Source organism: Hypanus sabinus, chromosome 1, assembly GCF_030144855.1.
Source record: "Hypanus sabinus isolate sHypSab1 chromosome 1, sHypSab1.hap1, whole genome shotgun sequence".
Lineage (NCBI taxonomy): Eukaryota > Metazoa > Chordata > Chondrichthyes > Myliobatiformes > Dasyatidae > Hypanus > Hypanus sabinus.
The window spans coordinates 148,782,837-148,807,196 of NC_082706.1; the positions used below are offsets into that span (position 1 = coordinate 148,782,837).

At 39.1% G+C, this 24,360-nt stretch overlaps 2 protein-coding genes across 4 annotated transcripts in view; both read right to left on the reverse strand.

Moving 5' to 3' along the window:
* Nucleotides 1-9,655, reverse strand: part of lrrc69 (leucine rich repeat containing 69) — a 54,167-nt gene extending 44,512 nt beyond the window's left edge. Inside the window, exons 1-2 of the mRNA XM_059978779.1 lie at nucleotides 9,419-9,655; nucleotides 6,765-6,891 (exon numbers count right to left, since the gene is read on the reverse strand). Of these exons, the coding sequence (XP_059834762.1) occupies nucleotides 6,765-6,891; nucleotides 9,419-9,595 (304 nt within the window). The 5' untranslated portion in view covers nucleotides 9,596-9,655. The remainder of the gene's footprint in view (nucleotides 1-6,764; nucleotides 6,892-9,418) is intronic.
* A 6,686-nt stretch (nucleotides 9,656-16,341) lies between these two features.
* otud6b (OTU deubiquitinase 6B) overlaps nucleotides 16,342-24,360 on the reverse strand; it is a 31,641-nt gene continuing 23,622 nt past the window's right edge. Inside the window, exons 6-8 of one of the 3 annotated variants that reach the window (XR_009513855.1) lie at nucleotides 18,949-19,055; nucleotides 18,543-18,658; nucleotides 16,342-17,315 (exon numbers count right to left, since the gene is read on the reverse strand). Coding sequence is in view for 1 of the 3 variants with exons in the window: in XM_059978789.1 (XP_059834772.1) it covers nucleotides 17,231-17,315; nucleotides 18,949-19,055 (192 nt within the window). In the remaining 2 variants the exon portion in view is untranslated. Of the gene's footprint in view, nucleotides 17,316-18,542; nucleotides 18,714-18,948; nucleotides 19,056-24,360 lie in introns of all 3 variants that reach the window. The other 2 variants (XR_009513854.1, XM_059978789.1) reach the window with 2 other exon arrangements.

The window sequence follows — 24,360 nt, forward strand, 5'->3', positions numbered from 1 at the left end:
ATTGTCTGCAAATTTGGTCACAAAGCCATCAACTACATCATCCAAATCATTGACATACAATGTGAAAAGAAGTGGACCCAACACAGACTACTGTGGAATAACCCTAGTCACTAGCAGCCAACCAGAACGAGTTTTCTTTAATCCCACTCTTTGCCTCCTGCCAATCAACCAATGCTCTATCCATGCTAGCATCTTTCCTGTAATACCATGCATGGGCTCAAAGCTTGTTAAGCAGCTTCAAGTGTGGCACCTTATCAAATGCCTTCTGAAGATCCGAGTACACAATGTACACTGATTCTCCTTTGTCTATCCTGCTTGCTACTTCTTCAAAGAATCCCAACAGATTTGTCAGGCAAGATTTTCCCTTAAGGAAATCATGCTGATTAGCCTATTTTAACATGTGCCTCCAAGTACCCCAAAACCTCATCCTTAACAATCGACTCCAATGTCTTCCCAACCACTGAGGTCAGACTAACAGGCTTATAATTTCCTTTTTTCTGCCTCTCTTCATTCTTGAAGAGTGGAGTGACATTTGCAATTTTCCAGTCCTCCAGAACCAGGCTAGAATCAATTGATTCTTGAAAGATCATTACTAATGCCTCTATAATCTCCTCAGCTACCTCTTTCAGAACTGAGGTGTAGTCCATCTAGTTCAGGTAACTACCTTCAGATCCCACAAACGTTCTCCCAAGTAATGTAACTTCACACACTTCTGACCCGATACTCTTGAACTTCCAGCATATTGCTAATGTGTTCCACAGTGAAGACTGATGCAATATACTTATTCAGTTCATTTGCCATTTCCTTGTCCCCATTACCTCTCCAGCATCAGGTTCCAGCAGTCCAATATCTACTTTAGCCTCTTTTACACTTTATATATTTGAAGAAATATTTTGTATCCTCTTTAATACTATTGGCTAGCTTAAAGTATTCCATCTTTTTAGTTGCCTTCTGTTGGTTTTTAAAAGCTGTAACTTCTAATTACTCAACCCTCCACCTCATTTTTCTATTTTCCCTACTCTCTTCTTCCATTCCCAATTCTTTTACCCCCTCCCCCCCTTCTCTTCTCCCCCACACTCATGATTGCCTATCAATCCCTCTGGTTCCCCTCTTCCTTTCCTTTATTCCATGGTCCACAGATTTTTCCTATTAGATTCCTCCTTCAGCCCTTTCACTTGTCACTTCCCAGCTTTCACATCATTCACCTTCCCACTAACCTGGTCTCACCCACTACCTGCCAACTTGTAAATTCCCCCCCCCCCCCATACCTTCTTATTCTGGCTTTTGTGCCTTTCCACTCCAGTCCTGGTGAGGGATCTCAGCTCAAACTGTCCCTCCATAGATAAGACCATAAGATATAGGAGCAGAATTAGGCCATTTGGCCCATCAAGTCTGCTCCACCATTTCATCATGGCTGCTCCATTTTCCTCTCAGCCCCGATTTCCTGCCTTTTCCCCATATCCCTTTATGCGCTGACTAGTCAAGAATCTACCAACCTTGTGGTTGTCATGATTGTACTGTCCTGTGCTGGTTTCGCAAAAAGCAAACCTAACCTGCTGATTTCCTTGCATTTTGTGTGAGTTGCTTAAGATTGCCAACATCTGCAGATTCTCTTGCGTCTCAGTAACAGCTTTACCTACGTGCTACCACTTTTCAGTGTACAAAATTAATTTTAATAGTTTGTTCTTATGTAGGCTGATTATATCAATTGGTCAAGACAATGTGAATAGTGGAAACTCAGAATTTTACATATTTGAACTAGACTAAGCTAATGAATGAATGAAAACTATTGTATCAGACAGATCTAAACAGGATGACTTACTTCCATTTCATCTTGTTGGGTAGAAGGAGGTGAATGAGGTAAATTAGAAACTTCGCAGATGGGGATAAGTAGATTGCGATATTGACACTGAAAATGGTGGAAATTTCATCCACAGAAAGAGAAAGATTGCTAACATTTCAGGTCAAATCCTTCATCAGAACTGGGAAGGATACAAGCTTATCAAGCTACAAGGTAGGTGGGGGAGACGGGGTGTGTCTGGCCATGCCTCTTCTCCCCAACCACCATAGGCTGTAAATCTATTCAAAGAATGAATGGGAGCAATGAGAGAGTGAGAATAAAGACTCAAGAATACTGGAATTGTGAAATACAAAACAGGTAAACAGGTAGGCATGGCCAGCAGGTACAATGGGCATGTCCTCCACTGCCAAAGGGAAAAACAGACTTTAAAAAAGAAACAGGGGTAAACAAACTAAGTCAGTATCAGAGACGGTTGACGAATACCAAAAGTAATCAAGCTACCTGACCTTAAAAAACTGAAGCTGTACTGCAGATTTAATTGAACTAAACAAGTAAACAAAACAATTCTCATATTTTTATAAAACAGAAAAAAAAATACCAAAACTTATTTCTTGAAACACTTCTTGGAAAACATTGATTGAAACGTTTCATTCAAAGATAAATACCAAATGTACTATACAAGTCTGCCCTCTAAAGGTTGAATACAAAAGTGATTTCTCAAGTCCCAAGCGTTAGCAAAAAAAGTTTGATAATTAATTTCTCTCATTTTATTATTTTCATATGAAAATGGTTTGACCCAAATTGCTCATCATCTTATTCAGCAATTATGCTTATACAAAATAACAGGTTTTCTATGTATTGGACAAATGTTTAGAAAGCAAATTATTTTGGAGAGGATGGGGTGGCACATAACAGCATACTATGCAATTGACCAAATAATAGTTGATCTCATATATTTTTCTGCCATGATTCTGATCTCATTTGTACCAAATTGGACAATGGATATAATTTAGAAATATCTGTGCTGGTGGTCACTACATCTCTTATTGTGCTATCATGTTTCCCACAATTTTTCAAGTCACAAGGAAACTGAGGAACAGCCTGGTAAGCATATTGTACCTTCAAATTATTGTTTAAAACCCTGTTAATAATAATTAAGAGACTACAAGTTCAATTAATTCTTTGTGGAAGATTTTTAGCCAGTGGTTTTGTGCAACTATAGCTAACTATAGCACAGATGTCAATGGTGAAACACCATAGCCCTGTACTGACAAACAGGATGCACTTCACTTCTGATTCCTTAGCTTTACAACCTCTCAGAGCCACAAAAAATGCAGCTGTGGAAAAAGCACAGGGAAGCAAGTGTGACAGTGGTCAGGATCAACTACAATCCAGTCTTATGTGAGTTTATTGAGAATTACAGTTATGAATTTCCCTCTTACCTAATGTAATTTTCAACCAAATGTCAACGATGACACTAGCAAGAAAGAACCAGAAGCAACAGACCCCACCAGTTCCCCTCTAACCTCCCCTGTCTGACTGATCTGGCCCACATCCTCCCACTTTCTCTAAACTCAAGAGGTAACCATGGGCACCCACGTAGGCTCCAGCTACCTTTTCATTGGCTACTTGAACAGTCCATGCTCTAAGCCTTCCCCTGTAATGCTTCCCAACATTTTCTATGCTACGATGAACACTGCATCAGTGTTGCTTCATGCACCCATGCTGAGCTCAGCAATTTCACTAATTTTACCAATTTACAACGCATCCTTAAATTCACTTGGTCATTTCTAACATCTCTCTCCCCTTTCTTGATCTCTGTAGACAAACTGCTTACTAATATTTTTTTTATAAACCTACCAATTCCCTGGTCATCTTGACTATTCCGTACATCTTCCTACCCTGTCTCCTGTAAAAATGCTACTTTCTCAGTTCCTTCATCTCTGCTGCATCTGATCCCAGGATGAGTCTTTCCCTTCTAGGATATCAGAAATATTTCCTTTCTTTAAAGAACAGGGTTTCGCTTTCTCTACCACTAAAGCTGACTTCATTCACATCTCCTCAATTTCCAGAACAACCATGCTCATCCTGTCTTCCCACCGCCTTAACAGAGTTCGTCACCTACCAACTCATGAGCCTCCATATCTAACACATCATTCTCCACAACCTCAGCTATCTTCAACAAGAACCTACCACCAAACACATCTTTACCTCCCCCCCCAATTCTCCTCTTTTTGCAGAGATCACTCCCTCCATGATTCCCTTGTCCATTTGTCCCTTCCCAGTAATCTCCCTCCTGGCAGTGATTCCTGCAAATTGCCGAAGTGCTACACCTGGAATTCACCTCCTCCCTCATTTCCATTCAGGGTCCCCAAATAGTCTTTCCAGATGAGGCAACACTTCACCTACAAATATGTTGGGGTCATCTACTGCATCCAATACTCCTGATGTGGGCTCCTCTACATTAGTGAGACCTGACTTAAGTTGGGAAACTGTTTTATCCAACACCTCCATTCCATTTGCAAAAAGCGGAATTTCCTGGTGGCCAATTATTTTAATTCCTATCCCCTTTCCTGTTGCAACACATCAGTCCATGATCTCCTCGTCTGCCACAAAGAGGCCACTCTCAGGGTGGAAGAGCAACACCCTATATTCTGTCTAAGTAGACTCCAACCTGATGGCATGAACATCAATTTCTCCTTCTGGTAATTTATCTCCCCCTCTCCTTTCCCTCTTTTTCTATTTCCCACTCTGTCCTCTTACCTCTTCTCACCTGCATATCACCTTCCCCTGGCTCCGCCCCTCCATCCCTTTCTCCCATGGTCAACATCACTTTCCTATTTGATTCCATCTTTTCCACTCCTTTACCTTTTAAACTTGTCACCTCTCAACTTCTTATTTCATCCTCCCTGCCCCACCCACCTGGATTCACCTATCTCCTTCTAGCTGGTCCTTCTTCCCCTCCACCCACCTTTCTATTCTGGCAACTCCCCTCCCCCCACTTTCTTTTGAGTCCTGATTAAGGATCTTGGCCTTAAGACCATAAGATAAAGGAGCAGAAGTAAGCCATTCAGCCCAACGAGTCTGCTCCGCCATTCAATCATGGACTGATCCAATTCATCCAGTCATCCCTGCTCCCCTGCCTTCTCCCCATACCCTATAATGCCCTGGATAATCAAGAGCCTTAAATGCACCCAATGACCTGGCCTCCACAGCCACTCGTGGCAACAAATTCCATGGATTTACCACCCTCTGACTAAAGTAATTTCTACGCATCTCTGTTCTAAATGAATGTCTTTCTATCTTGAAGTCATGCCCTCTTGTCCTAGACTCCTCTACCATGGGAAATATCTTTGCCATATCTAATCTGTCCAGTCCTTTTAACATTCGGAATGTTTCTATGCGATTCTTCCCACCATTCTCCTGAACTTCAGAGAATGCACCCCAAGAGCTGCCAGACGTTCCTCATACAGTAACCCTTTCATTCCTGGAATCATTCTCATGAATCTTCTCTGAACCCTCTCCAATGCTAATATATCCTTTCTAAAATAAAGAGCCCAAAACTGCATGCAATACTCCAAGTGTGATCTCACGAGTGCCTTATTGAGCCTCAACATCACATCCCTGAAATGTCAACTCTTTATTCACTTCCATAGACATTGCCTAACCTGCTTAGTTCCTACATCATTTTGTGTGTGTTTCTCTCTTAAAGCATTATTTATATTTAGCATGTACGTAAACTTGTTGAAAACTTGCCTAGTTTATTACCAAACAAATGAAGGTGTCCTCATTGTTGAGATGTGACAGGAAACCAGGAACAGTTATACCCAAAGAATATTTCCCTGCAACCGTTATTTTGTTTCCATGTTTATGTTTGTGTTATATTTCACCAGGACATTGGCTATGGAAATTGGATTATGGTGGAAAAAGTATTAGATGTGTGCTTCCCGACCCAGTTTACAACATCACAGTAAGTCATCCTGTATTTCAGGGTTAAACCAAGTGCGCTTGCTTCACCAATATTTTCATGTAATTCTGTCATTTTCACAAAATAGTGATTAGATTATTCCAAGGAGTTTTATTTATTGGAACTCAGAGCCATCAGAAGCAGATTGCATAGGAAGTGTCATGTTGAAAGTCAAGCACAATAAGAACAAAATTCTACATTTACAACAGAAAGTTCTGACTGTCACTTAACTCCAACAGGTCAAGAAAAAAGGAAACTGATGTTAGTTCTAGCAACACACACAAAATGCTGGAGGAACTCAGCAGGCCAAGCAGCATCTATGGAGAAAAAGTACAGTTGACATTTTGGGCCGAGACTCTTCTGTTACAGAGAGCAGCAGGGGGAGCAGTGAGAGAGGGTTTCATTGAACTCCCATCGAAGGGTTTTGGCCCAAAACAGTGACTATACTTTTCTTCCATAGGTGCTGTCTGGCCTGCTGAGTTCCTCCAGCATTTTGTGTGTGTTGCTTGGATTTACAGTATCTGCAGATTTTCTGTTGTTACTTCTTGCAACTTGTTCTAGATTCTCTTTTTGTAGCATGATAAGACAGAATGATCCGGTGTTACAAAAGCTGATCATTGACAATACAACTAAAATCCAATGTCTCCTAGCCAGCTATTCAGAAATACTGACCGTTGGGCATCTGCTTCATCAGGTAACATTTGCTGCATTCTCTTTCAGTCACCTAGGCCCCTGTTCCCACTTTCCCTCTAGCACAGTGGGGACCTGGTTCCCCAATTCCTTTCAACTCACGGAAGCCTCAGTTCCCATATTCCCATTTAGCTTAATAGTTCAGTGGAAAATTTAGTGTAACATTTATATAAAAAGTTTTTAAATTATTTGGCTGGTATTCTGGACTATTTCATTTATTGCTATTAATACCTCAATTCATGAAAACTTCTATAATTAAGTAATACATTTTAAACTTCAAGTAGTAGGAACATGTGTTATATTTACCAATCACACTTGGTGACAACTTTTCTAGTTTGTTACCGAACAAATGGAGTTTCATTAACTGTTTCAGATTCTTCAGAACTTCTGGAAGTGCTTCAAATGAGTTATTGCCCAGGTTGAGATATGTCAGCTAGAAAAGAGATATAAAAGTTTCTCATGTACGTTGGAACATAATTACTGTATTATCAAGAGAGACGTCAAACAACCTGCTTGCAACATCCTACCTTCAGCAACCATCCAGGCTATAATCACAATCAGTTGGTGGTAGCATCATTTACATGCTGATATTCTAAACACAGCAACAAATTTCAAAAAGGTCAGAAAAAAACACTTCAAAGTTCCTTCTGAATGATAGGAATCCCAGACCCTTCAGAATCAAAATAGAAAAGCAGCATCTGGAAAGGCACTCCTGCTTGTGTGTAAGGAATATACAGCACTACTTCTCAAACAATCATTCAAATCCCTTGTCAGGCAATGCCTGTACTACTTAGCCTTATCAGCAATTCCATAACTCAGGTCTGGATGGAAAGCAAACCATCCTTAACCCTGCAAAACTGCTTAAAACAAAGCTCAAACTTTTTTTAAAACTGTTGACAACCTGAGATCATACAAAGCAGCATCAAATAATGCATGTTTAGACACTCTAAATAAGAAAAAGAGCAAACACAGGAAATATTACAAGCCCACCACAATTAACACAGAAAACTTTTAGTTATACAGCGGTGAGTATCATCTTGTTAAAGTTCTATTACAAATCAAAATAAGGATATAGCAGATGTATTGGATAATTACTTTCCATTACTATTTTGTAGAGCAAACAAACAGTAAAGTACCGAGGAATGAGAGCTCACCTACTAGAATTTGTAAAATCAGAGGAACATAAAGGAAAACTATACAGCCTATTCTGAGTGTATCAGTTTAAGAGTTGCCCAACTCAATCCCATCTTCTGGCATTGTCTGCAACTTTACAGATTATAGTTCATCAAGTTTACACCCCTTGATATATATTAAGTGCAACAAGGTTTTCTGTCTCTACCAGCCTTTCAGACAGTGAGTCTAAAGTCCGACCACCTTCCAGGTGAACATGTACCTCCATCTCCCCACAATTCCTTCTCTAGTTATTTTAAACCTGTGCCCCTGGTTTTTGACAACCATCTCCTCCCCACTAACAACTCCTTTCTATATCTTGACATAGCTTGAGTTTATCTGTCTCAACTGCCTCTCCCTTCAACCTCTTTGTTCAAATAAAACAATCCTTGTGCTTCCAATCCTTGAAAGTTAACATTTTTCACCCCTGGCAATACCCTTTACACCCTGTTAAGGAGAATCACAATTTTTCTACAATGTGGCAAGTGGTAGATCTGTATATATTGCCAAAGCACCGATATAACTGGCATTGTACACTGTCATAACCTTTCTGGCCTTCCATTCTATGCTGTAGCTACTATGGATGTCTTTTCAATGTATTTTAACTACCATATTTCAACGTGGACCCCTGTGCCTTTCCAGGCCTGTACTTTACTGTAGATTTCTTTACCTAGGAGATGTACCTTCTTACAAGCACTATCTCACATTTTTCATGATCAGTGCTGTTAACGCTTTGCACTGACCAGGTAATGTATGTCACTTACGGTCCTTCTCACTGTCAACCACTTATCCTCAAACGTGTTTATTTTGTTCCTTTCTTCTTCTTGCAGTTTAGACGCATCTAGGCATTTTACTGCCCTCCGCAGGATGTACAATTAATTACAGAATTTCAAGAAACTCAAAATTCTCAAATATAAACTAGTCGCACCTAGAAACAGAATAATAAACTTTTCAATCAGATAGTGGTTCTCTTGGTGGCCAAACAAAGATTTAATAGAAAAACAAAATACAGTTAAGTCAGACAGCCTCTTGAGCAGTATACTTCTTTCAATTTTATCTTGATTACAACTCAGCAAAACATGCTGAACTGTCTCTGGACTACCAGTCACACAATCCAGTAGGATGTTTTCCTATTATCTTTAAGAAATAATTTAGCCCACAATGCCACAACCTAAGTCTTGTTTAAATCATAGAGATATGGTGAAATTAAGAGTAACAGTCTGAGAGCTTTTTACCTGGAGGGTGACGAGAAAAGAAATGCTTTCCCTTTAATTCATTTTCCAATCTTCTTGCCATTTCTTCTCTATACCTTTTTTAATCCTACTTCTCAATTCTGCTCTGCCTAGGGGTACTCTAATTCCTACTTGCCCGCTCAGTAAGGAAGACTTTGCAATGCCATCCAGAATTTCATTTCCCTCCACCCCAGCATGCGCAGGTATCCCTGTAAATCTAACTTCACAACCTATCTTCCCTACTCTAAACAAAACTAAGAGAATCTCAATAACTGTCAGGAGGAGCTTTTGATTTATTCCCTTTTATAACCTCCAAGGCAGCAGCAGAATCCGAACATAATGTTGTTCCTTTCATTCGAAACCGTGGAAAAATCACGTGTGATTCCTAATTAAACGTGGCTAACTTTCAGAGGAATGGGTAGGGTTTCGTCCGGCAGTGCACGGGGCTCAGGTACGAGATGGGGCGGTGGGTGAGGTTCATGTCAACGGGAGCGTGATTTAGGTCCAAAGACAACAGGTTCTAGTTCAGGCTCCGTTTCGGGTACCCCTTCTCTTTACCTTGTGAAGTGTCTGGAATTCCTCCGGGAGGTCGGTGAGGAGGTTATTTCTCAGTTGCAGTCGTTTCAATTCCTGCAACCTTCCCACCGCCTTTGGAGCCCGTTTCAGCTTCTTGCCGCTTAGATCCAGATTCCTCGCGTTCCCTCGAACCGCTCGTAACACCAGAATATCGGCCATTTCTGAGCCCCGCGTTCTGTCTCCAAGGAGACGGGCGCAACTGCCCTGGGCGGGGACCCGCGCGCGCCCTCTGGCGGATGGCTGACCAAACCTCCCCGTGTGCGCACGGCTCTTTCTCCGTGCCTTGAGAGGGTAATCGGAAAAACTATCAATTATCTTAAAATTAATGGGCGTAAAAATAGTGGTTAAAACGGACAATGGCGATGTGTAAAATCAATTGGAATACTCTTTGGGGTAATTTTTTTATGGAAGCTGCGTAAAATGTGAAGAGTTTAATTGGTTATAAAACAAAAACTGGAAATACAGCAGGTTAGCCAACATCTATGGAGAAAGAAAGTTAACTTGCTGGTGTTTGACCTTAAATATTAACTCCAAATCTCTTTTACAAACCTTGACTGACATGTATTCAGCATTTGTTGTAATTATTTTAAATTTCCACAAGTAAAATATGCATTAGATTTATTCCTAAAATAGGAACTTGACCCTATATAGAACATGGAATAGTACAGCACAGGCTCTTCATTAACTGAAATTAGCCACAAACCTAGATGAAGGAAGAGGAGTTCATTTTGAAGATTTAGAGATACTGTATAACTAACAGGATGTTATGAGGATCAGTGATTGACAGTTAAGTACAAAATGTATGAACCAAGGGTTGTGAGGTGTTAAAGACTGGTAGAGTGGGCAATAACAAAGAACATCAAGTAGAAACTAATTATCTAAGTATATATATAAAAAACCCTGAGATTCATTCCTTTGTCGGCATTCACAGTAAATACAAGAAACATAATAGAATCAATGAAAGACTGCCCCAACAAGATGGACAATCAATATGCAAAAAACAACAAACTGTGCAAATAGAAAAAATAAATAATATTAATAAATAAACAATAAATGTTGAGAACATGAGATAAAGAATCCCTGAAAGTGAGTCCATGACATGATATTCAATTTGATAGTAAGAATAAAAGTCAATACTTTATGAAAAACTTTGGCCTTAAAATTATATAGTATATAACTAGGAATACAAATGGAATTCATTTATTACAAAGTAATAGCAAGGTGAGGCTGGAGCTACTAAAATGTTCCCAAGTCCTTATTGAGACTGCATTCTAAGGGCTATGCACAATTTTGCTTTTATCCAAGGATGTATTAGAGGAAGTAATATATCAAATTATAATAATTATTATGAATCAAAGGTTGCCTTAGCTTGAGAAATCAAGTACAGTAAAATGGCTCAAAATCTTAAGGAACAACCTACCAGGCAGAAGCCACAGCAATCAGGTCTCTGACATTGAGGTTCAAAAGGGAAGGGGGATGAGGACCGCAGTAATGAAAGGAGATTTCATAGTTAGAGTAGACACAAGATTATGGTGGACGTGATAGAAACACCTGCATAGTATGTCGCCTCCCAGCTGCTGGCGTCAGGGACATCTTTAAAAGGGAAGGGTGAGCTGAAGAGAAAATTTAGGAAGCCAGATAGAAAGCTGAACAGCAGGACATCCAGGATGGTAATCTCTACATTACTACTTCTGACACGCGCCAGTGAGCATAAGAAAGTATGATCTGGCAGATGAATATATGACTGAGGAACTGGTGCAGAGGGCAGGTTTGTTTTCTAGATCATTGGGAGGTCTTCTGGGGAAGGTATGACCTATACAAAAGGGCAGGTTACATCTGAACCTGAGGGGCACCAATATCCTTGGGGGTAGGTTTGCTAGAGCTGTTGGGAAGGGTTTAAACAAATTTGGCAGGGGGATGTGAAACTGAGTGATAGGGCTAGGGATGGGGCAGTTGGCATAGAAGCAGAGGCAGTGTGTAGCAAGACTGACAGAGTCAGTGGGATGAGTTACAATGCAACAGGGGACAAAAGAGTGACAAATACATGACTGAAGGTGTTACATTTGAATACATACAGTGTAAGAAATAAGGTGAATGATCTTGTAGCGCAGAGATTGGCAGGTACGACGTGAGCATCACTGAGCCATGAATGAAAGATGGTTGTAGCTGGGGGCATAATATCCCCATTGTATTGAAAGGACTGGCAGGTAATCAAATCATTAGAAAGAGGTGACAAAGGATCAGTAGATGTTGAATCCTTGTGGTTAGAGTTAAGGAACTGCAAAGGTAAAAAGACCCTGAAGGGAGTTACATATAGGTCTCCAAACAGTAGCCAAGATGTGGATAAAAAATTGTAATGGGAAATTGAAAATGCACGTTGAAAGGGCAATGTTACGATAGTCATGGGGGATTTCAATATGCTGGTAGATTGGAAAAACCAGGTTGGTGCTGATTTTGGATCCCAAGAGAGAGAATTTGTAGAATGCCTACGAGATGACTTTTTAGAGCAGCTTGTGGTTGAGCCCCCTAGGGGATCAGTTATTCTGAATTGGATGTCGTGTAATGAACCTGATTTGATTACAAAGCTTAAGGTAAAGTAACTCTTAGGAAGCAGTGACTATGATATGGTAGAATTCATCCTACAATTTGAAAGGCAGAAGCTAGTCAGATGGACTGGTATTATAGTGGAGTACAGAGAATTACAGAGGCATGAGAGGAGCTTGCTGAAGATGATTGGAAGGGGACACTTGCAGGGATGCCATCCAGAGCAGTAATGGCCGGAGTTTCTGGGAGCAATTCGGAAGGCATGAGATACATACATCCTAAAGAGGAAGAAGTAGTTTAAAGGCAGGATGACACAACCATAGCTGACAAGGGTAAGTCAAAGCTAAAATAAAAAGCAAAAGAGAAGACATAAAATAGAATAAAAATTAGTGGGAAGTCAGAGATCTGGGAAACTTAAAAACCAACAAAAAACAAAATTAACTAAAAAAAAGCTGTAGGGAACAAAAAGATGAGATACAACGGTAAGCTAGCCAATAATATTGATGAGGGTACCAAAAGCTTCTTCAGATATATAAAGAGTAAAAGTGATAAAGATATCAGACTGCTGGAAAATAATGCTGGAGTAGTAGTAATGGGGGACAAGGAAATGGCAGATGAATTGATTAAGTATTTTGCATCAGTCTTCACTGTGGAAGACACTACCAGAACGCTAGATGTTCAAGAGTGTCACGCGCATAACTGAGTAGTTGCTGTTACTAGAAGGTGCATGGGAAGCTCAAGGGTCTAAATGTAAGCAAGTCAGCTGGACCAGATAGACTAAACCCCAGGGTTCAGAAAGGCATAGCTTAAGGTATTAGTAATGATCATTCAAGATTCACTAGATTATTTCATTGCTCCAGAGGAGTGGAAAATTGCAAATGTTATCTCACTCTTCAAGATGGGAGGGAGGCAAAAAAAAAATTATAGGTCAATTAGCCTGACCTCAGTGGTTGGGAAGATGTTGGAGTCAATTGTTAAGGATGAGGTTTCAGGGTACTGAAAGACACATAATAAAATAGGCCAAAGCAAATATGGTTTCCTCAAGGGAAAAACTTGTCTGACTAATCTGTTGGAACTCTGAGGAAATAGCAAGCAGGATAGACTAAAGAGAATTGGCGGATGTTGTGGAGTTGGATTTTCAAATGGCCTTTGACAAAATGCCACACAAGGCAGCTTAGCAAGGTAAGAACCCGTGGTATTATAGGAAAGATACTAATATTAATAGAGCATTGGCTGACTGGCAAGAGTGTGGGAATAAAGGGAGCCTTTTCTGATAGGCTACCAGTGACTGATGGTGTTCGCACAGGAGTCTGTGCTGGGACTTTTTTTTTAAGTTGTAGGTCAATGATTTGGATGATGGAATTGTGGCCAAGTTTGCAGTCAAAATGAAGATAGGTGGGGAAGTAGTGTTGAGGAAGCAGTGAAGGCTACAGAAGGAATTAGATTAGGAGAATGGGCAAATAAGTGACAGATCGAATAGTATTGGGAAGTGTATGGATATGCACTTAGGTAGAAGGAATAAAAGTGTAGAGAGAAAATTCAAAAATATGAGGCAAGGGGCTTGGGAGTCCTCATGGAGGACTCCCTAAAGGTTAACATGCTGATTAAGTCGATGATGAGGAAGGCAAATGCAATGTTAGCATTCATTTTGAGAGGACGAGAATGTAAAAGGAAGGGTATAATGCTGAGGCTGTAGAAGGCACTGATGAGGCCTCATTTGGAGTATTGGGAGCAGTTTTGAGCCCTGTATCAAAGAAAGGATGTGCTACTATTGGGGAGAATTCAAAGGAAGTTCATGAATGTGATTTAGGGATTGAAAGGTTTATTATGAGTGTTTGATGTCTGTGGGCGTGTACTCACTGGCATTCAGAAAAATGAGGGCAATCTCATTGAAACCTATTGAATGTTTAAAGGCTCGATAGAGTGGATGTGGAGAGGATGTTTCCTCTGGTAGGTGAGTCTACGACCAGAGGACTCATTCTCAGAATACAGGAACATCCATTTAAAACGGAGAAGTAATTTTTTTAGCCAGAGTTAGGTGAACCTGCAGCATTTGTTGCCCCAGGCATTTATGGAGGCCAAGCGAACGTGTATATTTAAGGCAGAGGTTGATAGGTTCTTGATTAGTCAGGGAGAAGCCAGGAGATCGGGGCTGAGGGGGAAAAAGATCAGCCACGATGAAATGGCAGAGTAGCCTCGATGTGCTGAATGGCCTACTTTAGCTCCAATGTCTTAAAAAAACTGTTTAGAAAATGTAAAATAAGGGTATATAATCTCAGGAGAAGAGGAAAACCACTTAGGAGTAAAATCAGATTATTTTTCATTCAGACAGTTATGAATCTTTGGAAATTTCTATACTAAAGAACTGTGAATCCTCAACACTTCAGTAGATACAAATTCTGATGTTTATTTTTCTTGGGACAACATATACAATAGTGTGAAAGTAATTTTAAATTTCAAACCCAACTAACATTTCTAATGGAATAGGAGGCTTAAGGACCCTTCCCTTGCATTTATTATTATTGAGATAGTCCCGAATTGGCCTTTCAGGCTTCTCAAGCCAGGCTGCCCAGCAATCCCCCAATTTACTCCTAGCTTTATTACAGGACAATTTACAGTGACCAATTAACCTACCAACCTGGACTGTGGGAGGAAACCGGAACACCCGGAGGAAACTTCAGCGGTCACAGGGAGAACGTACGAACTCCTTACAGACTGCAGCGGGTGTTGAATCTGGATTGCTGGTATTGTAAAGCGTTGTGCTAACCACTATGCTACTGTGCCACCATCTGCTTTAATTTTGTATGTCAACACAATGGTTCCCCCTCTCAACACTATCAGATATGATGATTTATTCAAATCAAAAACTGAAGTCATCTTCTTAAACTTCTATCAACCCTTTATATGATCACTGACAAGCACGGGCATTCTGAGTTTCTCCTGACATAATATTATTCCACACACACACACAATGCTGGAGGAACTCAGTAGGTCAGGCAGCATTCACAAAAGGGAATAAACAGTTCTCCAGCATTTTGTCGCGCTCAAGATTTCCAGCATCCTCAAAATCTCTTGTGAAATATTGTGCTCTTCTTTCTGTGATGAATATAATTTATATACAAATAACAATTCCATTTCTTTTTGTTTCCAGTTGCCTTTGTTTCCACTTATGTTTATGAATTTCACTACAAAACACATTACCTGATTCCTAAGCAACCAATTCCTTTTCAGACCCGCAATGTTACCCAAGTCCTTCCATCATCCAACCTTCACAAATCTCAACATTACATTTCTGCAACTTAGCGACTCTTTCCCAGTTAATAAAAGCTTTACAAAATCTACCTTTTTAACCACTTTTGTCACCTACCCAACTACTCCTACTCTTCCTATCCATATCTTTATGAAACAATATTGATCGTACTACAAATGTGGACAAAATTGTCAAGTGCAACATGCTGTAGAAAGACAATTTATTTTGTTTATTTGCTCATGGGATATAGACATGGTTTGCAAAGTTGACGTTTATTGACCATCCCTAAATAACACATCTCAACTGAGTAATTTCAGAGGATTTTCTTCTCTAGGTTCAGACAGGTTTTTTCACAACTATTTAGTAATGTCGTGGTTACAAACTTACATTCAGTGGCCACTTTATTAGGTACACCTGCTCATTAATGCAAATATCTAATTAGCCAATCATGTGGCAGTAACCCGATGCATAAAAGTATGCAAACATGGTCAAGAGGTTCAGTTTGTTGTTCAGACCAGACATCAGAATGGGGAAGAAATGGCAGAATCAGAATCAAGTTTAACATTACTGGCCTATCTCCTGAAATGTAATCAAAGTGATTATGATCTGTGGAATAATTGTTGATGCCAGATAGGCACCAGTTTGAATATCCGAAACTGCTGATCTCCTGGGATTTTCATGCACAACAGTCTCCAGAGTTTACAGAGAATGGTGAGAAAAACAAACAAAAAAAAATGTGACTGGGACTTGTGGGTGGACCAAAGGAGAATGACCAGAATGGTTCAAGCAGACAGGAAGGCAACAAGCAACTAAATAATCATGTGTTAGAACAGTGGTGTGAATGAGCATCGCTGAACATGCAACACATCAAACCTTGAAACGGATGGACTACAACAGCAAATCAAAAACGTACACTCAGTAGCCACTTCTTTAGGTACAGGAGGTACAAGCTTTTCAATTCCATTTTTGGTCAAATTACTTGAATTTAAATTGCAAGACTGCCAGGATATGTCTTGTGTCCAGCAGTCCATTCCAGTTAATCAGTAACTTAGCTACTGTGCTACAAATGGAATCTGTGAAAACAAAGATTTATAACAGTGAGATGCAATAAGAGGATGAAAGGGTTCCAGTCTTTTATTCACCATTTTTTAATTTAGTTAGAGATACAGCTTAGTAACATCTCAATGAACCCATGTCACCCAATTACACCCATGTGTATTAATATGCGTCTTTGGAACGTGGAACAAAACCAGAGCACCCAGAAAAAAAATCTATGAGGTCACGGGGAGAGCATACAAACTCCTTACAGATAGCAACAAAATTGAATGCAGGTCACTGGTGCTGTAGTATTATGCTAACTGCTACACTACTGTGTCACCCTCAAGAAAATTTTCTAAGATTTCCTTTCTATCTGTGGTGCTTAAAAACCAATTGGTTTTCCTTTTCATTACAGCTTTCAATCAGTTTTAAGTTATAGTATTATATAGCACGTAACAGTCCCTTTAGTCTACCAAATCTGTGCATATCATTAACACCGGCTGCTGTTTTATTCTTTCCACATTTAACTTTAAATGTCAACCCGTCACCCCTCCTCATTATACCACTAGCTCCCTATAATGAGGCAACCAGAACTGGACATAGTTTGAATTACATTATATCCATTCTCAGAAAAAAGGACAAGCAATTTCAGCAGTTTCAAAATTCAATGGCACAAAACATGAAGTGTAACATATTTTCTGCTAATTTTATTAACATTATTATGCACAGCACATACTGAATAGCAGGATCACTGAAATATTTAATCCTTATCACCACATGCAATCTCCATTTAGCTTTTATTGGTCTTCTCACAATTAAATGATGTACCCAAGAAAAACAAGTGGGATATGCATTATTCGTAAATTTTCTAAATGAACTGTGCAAAAGTACAATTTTCAGCTCCACAGGAAAAGTACATTTGAAATTGAAACACTGATAGAAAATGTAAATACTGGTAGCATTCAGCTTGTATCTTCTGTATCTGGGTCTTTTAATTGTTCTACAGAGTTATAATGTTCTCCTAAACCATATGCGTGTCTCATGTATCTGTAAACAAGAAAAAACATTTAACAGTGTATGATATGAAGCACTTTAAAGGAATTAACAGGGCATGTTATAATCATGTACAAATTGACTTTTTGGCATTAACAAGCTGCTGTAAAAAGTCTATTAACTAATCAAAAAACTACAAGATAGTCCCTAGCTATAAAACTTCTAGCAATTTAGGAAATATTTTCATGGTTAAATCTATTTAATATTTGATCTGAACTTAGCCAACAGAATGGTAGGCCTTACATTTAGAACGGCATCATCTGTGATTTCACACCTTACCCAAGAGTACTTTTTGCTAATATTGATCTACAGAATTAGAATGGGGTTTGCTTTTTTAAATTGCACAGAGATGCACTCACTATTAGGTCCAGAATTGTCCAATGGATCCTGTAAAGCTATCAACAGAGAGCCCAACAGACAAGTAAAAAAAAGTCTGTGAACTCTTAAGCATGCTAAAAGCCATACTTTGTTTCTTTTATATATTTGGTAATATTTATGATGGGCTTTTAAAGGCTGTTTGCTTGAAACTAAAACTGCAGGAATCACAAATGAACAATTCCTGTATTAACATTACCATCACAATGTATTTCTCAGCTGGACGATGTTGAGTATCGCTCCCCATGGTAGGCCATGTCAGGCCAGGGATTGGAAAGCCACTCCTCGACAGATGAAGGCCTCACAAAAGGACTAAGTTCAAGTTGTTGGCTCTCCTCATTGCGAATGGAGGATGTTTTCAAAATTCTGAGACATACGTGATTGTTGAGGTGGACTGTAGTTTATATTGGTTTCCTTCCGTTTTTGTGTTTTCCTTGTTGCTGATCGCTGGGAGGGCAATATGTTCCTTTTTTGGGTGAGGGAGGGGTTGGGTGTTTGATGTCGTTGCTGCTGATTTTCTGCGCGGGAGGAGCTTGGGGTTAGGGTTTTGATGTTTTAGCTGCTGTGTCCAGGTGGGGCAATCTGTTAGTTTTTGTGTGAGGAAGGAGGTTGGGGGTGGGTAGTTTAGGGTTTGTGAGTTTTGTTTCTTTTTCATGTGGGGGGGGGGGGGACCTCAACAATTTCCAATATTTTTCTGTACCCAATGGCTATCTGAAGACAACAAATCTCAGATGTATTCTGCATACATACTTTGATAATAAAATGAACCTTTGAACCTACATTACCTTGATTTCATTATTAAGTTAATTCTTTTAACATTATATAGAGAAAGTAATTCAGCCTCACAAATATAGCAGTCAATCCATGATAAATCCGAGAATAGGCCATTTCCATCCCCAGAGCTCGTGTGCATCCAGAAGATAATATCTTTGAATGGGAATATCTGATCCTACAAGCTGTCTCTAGTAACAAACAGGTTTAAATTTTACTGACATCCCTAAGTTGACATTGTCCTGTCTGAAAATATACAAAATACAATATTCACTCAATATGATAAGCACATCTTTCACATGTACATACATCAGACTTTTAAATTTAATATTAGGGTAGATAGTTCAAATGTAGGATGTCCTTAAGTTAGGTGTTCTTCACCCTGGATGGCCTGTAGTAACTATTTATAACTTGATAAAGCTCTATAATATTGAAGTATTTTTTATAACTGAAGTCTCCAATAATAAATGCTTCTACTCACACTAGAATTATTGGTTTCTTTCCATACTCTTCACCTACTGTGATTGGAGCAGAGTCAGCTTGTATAACCTCCATGGGCATTTTCAAAACATGTGATAAAGCCCTCAACTGTAAGAAAGTAAACAAATATTCAAGAAAAGGTTAGATTAATATCTTTGCAATTTTTGAATCAAGTCAGCCACATCTTAATTGAGTAACAAATTCAGTTTAAACAAAAGGAAAAAGAGCCAAGTAATTTATTTAATGTTCTCACACAAGACAAAGGAGCAAAAGTAGGCCATTCGGCCCATCGAGTCTGCTCTGCCACTCCAACATGAGCTAAACTATTCTCCCATCTAGTTCCAATTTCTGGCTTTTTCCCCATATCCCTTCATCCCTGACTAATTAGATACCTATCAATCTCCTTAAACACCCTCAATGATTGGACCTCCACAGCTGTATGTGGCAACAAATTCCATAAATCCATGACCCTCTGGCTAAAAAAATTTCTCCTCATCTGTTTTAAATGGGTACCCTCTAATTCTAAGACTGTGGCCTCTTGTCCTGGACTCACCCACCAGGGAAAACAGCCTTTCCACATCTACTCTGTCCAACTCTTTCAACATTTGAAATGTTTCTATGAGATCCCCTCTCGTTCTTCTATACTCTAATGAATACACTCCAAGAGCTGACAAACACTCCTCATATGTTACCCCTGCATTCCAGGAATCATCCTCATAAATCTTCTCTGAACTCTCTCCACCATCAGTACATCCCTTCTAAGATACACACAGTATTCCAATTGAGGTCTCACCAGTGCCCCATAGAGCCTCATCAACACTGCCTTACTCTTATACACTATTTCTCTTGAAATGAATGCCAACGTAACATTTGCTTTCCTTACTGCTGATTCAACCTGGTGGTTAACCTTTAGAGTATCCTGCATGAGGACCCCTAAGTCCCTTTGCACTTCCGATTTTTGAATTTTCTCCCTATCTAAATAATAATCTGCCTGATTATTTTTTCTTCCAAAATGTACAACCGTACATTTCTCCACATTGTATCTCATCTGCCATTTCTTTGCCCACTCTCCGAAACTGACCAAATCTCTCTGCAACCTTTTCGTTTCTTCAACACTTTCTGCTCCTCCACCTATCTTGGTGTCATCTGCCAATTTAGCCATAAAACCATTTAATCCATAATCTAAATCATCGATATACAATGTAAACAGAAGTGGCCCCAACACCGAACCCTTCTGAACACCACTAGTAACCAGCAACCAACCAGAATAGGATCTCTTTATTCCCACCCTTTGCTTTCTGCCTATGAGCCAATGCTCCACCCATTCCAATATCTTTCCTGTAATTCCATGGGCTCTCATTTTATTAAGCAGCCTCTTATGGGGCACCTTATCGAAGGCCTTTTGAAAATCCAAATACACAACATCCACAGCCTCTCCCTTGTCAATCTTATTTGAGATTACCTCAAAAAATTCCAGTAGGTTAGTGAGGCAGGATCTTCCCTTCATGAAACCATGCTGGCTTGAGCCTATTTTGTCATGCACTCCAAGGTATTTCATAACCTCATCCTTGAGGATTGACTCCAATAACTTTCCAACTACTGATGTCAGACTGTAATTTTCTTTTTGCTGCCTCCCACCTTTCTTAAAGAATAGAACGACATTTGTGACCTTCCCGTCCTCCGGAACCATGCCAGAGTCTATTGATTCCTGGAAGATCATTTCCAATGCCTCCACAATCTCCAAAGCCACCTCCTTCAGAACCCGTGGGTGCACCTCATCCAGTCCGGGAGACTTACCTATCCTTAGTTCATTTAGCTTCCCAAGCACTTTCTCTCTAGTAATCTTGACTGTACCTAATTCTATTCCCGAGACCTCTGGCTGTCAGGTAAGTTGCTAATGTCTTCCACTGTGAAGACTGATGCAAAATACTCATTTAGTTCCTCTGCCATCTCTTTGTTACCCATTATAATTTCTCCAGCATCATTTTCAATTGGTCCTATATCTACCCGTGTCACTCTTTTACTCTTCATATATTTAAAAACTCTTAGTATGTTAATTGCCAACTTCTCTTCATAATTCAACTTGACTTTCCTAGTTTCCTTCTGTAAGCTTTTAAAAGTCGTCCAGTCCTCAGTTATCCCACTAATTTTTGCTTCCTTGTATGCCGTCTCTTTTGCTTTTATTTTAGCCTTAACCTCGCTCGTTAGCCACATTTGTACCATTTTTCCATTCCTGATTTTCTTTTTTCTTGGAATATATTTTTCCTGCACTTTCCTTATTTCTTGTAGGAATTTCATCCAATTCTGCTCTACCGTCCCTCCATCTCGCTTACTTTTCCAATCAACCTGGGCCAGTTCCTCTCTCATACCATTGTAATTTCCTTTGTTCCACTAAAATATCGATACACCTGATACCAGCTTCTCCTTTTCAAATTTGAAACTGAACTCAATTATATTATGATCACTATTTCCAAGGGGTTCCATTACCTCTATCTAGCTCCCTAATTGCCTCAGGTTCATTGCACAGCACCCAATTCAAAACAGCCGATCACCTGGTGGGCTTATGGACAAGCTGCTCCAAAAAGCCACCCTGTAGGCATTCTACAAACTCCCTCTCCTGAGATCCAGTACCTTCCTGACTTTCCCAATCCATTTTCATATTAAAATCGCCCATAATTATCTTAACATTTTCCTTCTGACACACATTTTCTATTTCCAGCTGTAACTTGTAGTCCACATCCCAGCTGCTGTTTGGAGGCCTGTATAGTGTCTCTTTACCCTTGCCATTTCTTAACTCGACCCATAAGGATTCTACCTCTTTTGATCCTATGTCCCTTTTTAGTGATTTGATATCATTGCTTACCATCAGGGCCATGCCACCCCCTTTACCTACCTTCCTATCTTTCCTATACACTGTGTATCCTTGGACATTCAGCTCCCAATCACATTCATCATTACAGCCTTAAGTCTGTGTGGATAAGTCTCTATCACCTTTGCACATCTGGACATTGAGCTTGAGCAGTTATGTAAAGAAGAATGGGAAAAAACTGTAGTCAGACTACACGGGTATTGTAAGTGAACAGCCTTTTTCAAGTCCAGCCACAAATTCTCATTTGGATTGAGGTCTTGATTCTGACTTGGCCACTCCAGGACATTAACTTTGTTGTTTTTTAAGCCATTCCTGTGCAGCTTTGGTTTTATGCTTGGGGTCACTTGATAAATGGTATGAATAGGGGGGAAGGAGACCTCAGTGATCCTCTTGGTGGTTTTTACTATCCTCTGTAGAGTCTGAAGCCAAATAGGACACTCCGGTGCTCTTGTGAAAAGTTGTTCAATATATTTTTTATCAAGTATTATCACACAACCATGAGATTTGTCTCCTTAAAGGCAGCCACAAAACAAAGAAACCCAAAAGAACCCATTTTTTTAAAGTAGTCAGACACCCAATGTGCAGAAAAAATTGTACAAATGATAAAAGTAAGCATATAATGTTCAGAACTGAAGTTTACGAAAGTGACTCCACCGCTTTCACTTTGACATGAAAGTCTTTTTCCTTTGATCGGTGTCAAAAAAGGCAAATTAAATCCAATGCAATTCAATGTTGTAAAACAATAAAACATGAAAACTTTTGGGGCGGGGGGGGGGGGAATGAATACTTTTTATAGGCACCATAGGTACTTTCACAACATTTACAAACTACTGAGCACATGGAACATCATGACATAGATAGCCACAAAGCAAGTGCTGGGAAATCGGACTAAAATTGAAGGCTAGCATAAACATGATAAGATGATGGTCTGTTTCTGTATCAAAAGACTGCCAGAAATTGGAGAAAGCATGAAATTAAATTCAGTAATTCAACTTTGATAGACTTTTCAGATATGATTTTTACCTTGGATCCCTGTCAGAAAGGATTAGTGGCTCTTATTTATAACAGGATTATGAAGATACAACCAGAAATATCAGGTAGAATTAAACAAGAATGGGAAAAAGAACTTCAATATAATATATCAACAGAAAAATGGGAAAAAATTTTACAAATGGTTAATTCTTCTTCTATATGTGCTAAACATGCTTTAATACAATTTAAGGTCGTACATAGAGCTCATATGTCTAAAGATAAGCTTGCTCGATTCAATTCTCATATTAACCCTCAATGTGACAGATGTCATTCAGATGTGGCTTCATTGACCCACATGTTTTGGTCATGTCCCACTTTACATAACTATTGGAAGGACATATTTGCTACCATTTCCTCAATTTGGAATATTGATTTACCACCTCATTTTATTACTGCAATTTTTGGTATACCAAATGAGGATGGTAGTCGACTTTCCCCTTCAATTAGACGAATGATCGCCTTTGTAACATTAATGGCCAGAAGGTCTATATTACAAAATTGGAAAGAAGTAAACCCTCCTACCACGTTTCAGTGGTTCTCTCAAACTATCTCTTGTCTGAGTTTAGAAAAAAGTAGAAGTACTATTTTCGATTCATCAATTAAATTTGAAGAAACTTGGGGACTGTTCATTCGACACTTTCATATGAATTAATTTGGCCTCTTCCAGACCTTTTCTCTTTTTATTCTTGTTCTGGTATGGAGTTCTGGAGTTTTTGACACTATCATACTCATATAAACTGGTATTATTGCCCATGTTAGTTTAGGTTTATTTTTTTTAATATACATTTTTCTTGCATTTTTACATTTTTTTTCTTTCTTTTGGTGAGTATTCTTAATCTTTTTCATGTTCGATCAATATAGGTTTGATTGTTTATTGTAAGTTTTTTTTTGGCTGATATTTAATAAGATATTGTTATCTTATTACTAATTTAACTTCAAGTCTAGTGCATTTATAACCTATTTAATATTATGTTATGTTTTTCTTTATATATGAAATTTAATAAAAAGATTGAAAAAGAATGAAATTAAATTCAGTGTCAACTCCTTGCTATCTCAATTTTTAACTCTGCATGTTTTTGTAATTTATGTAAACACCAACTCCTTCACTTTTCCAGTAAATATGCTGCATTTCTTAGTTACGCAAGCCGGAGAAATTCCACGGATCCAACTTCTGGTAAAACCCCATAATTACAGCAAATTATTTAGAGAGGACTTTAGTACTTTTACTCAGAAGTTCTGAATCTTTCCCCCCACACTCTAGATACTTCCTTATTAAAAATGCAAATTAAATAACTTGCTGCAAGACAACATTCAGAAACCATTCCAAGGGATATTAAATCTAGGGTGGAAAAGTGTTAAAGTGCATGAAGAAAATGTATTGTCATGTCAATCAAATCTGTCATATCCATTTTAAAACATATTCCTTATTACCAGATTACTACAAAAAGGTATACCGCTCCAAAGGAGTCACAAGTGAAGGACGTTATTCCAAAGAATTAACCAGCCTCTGCA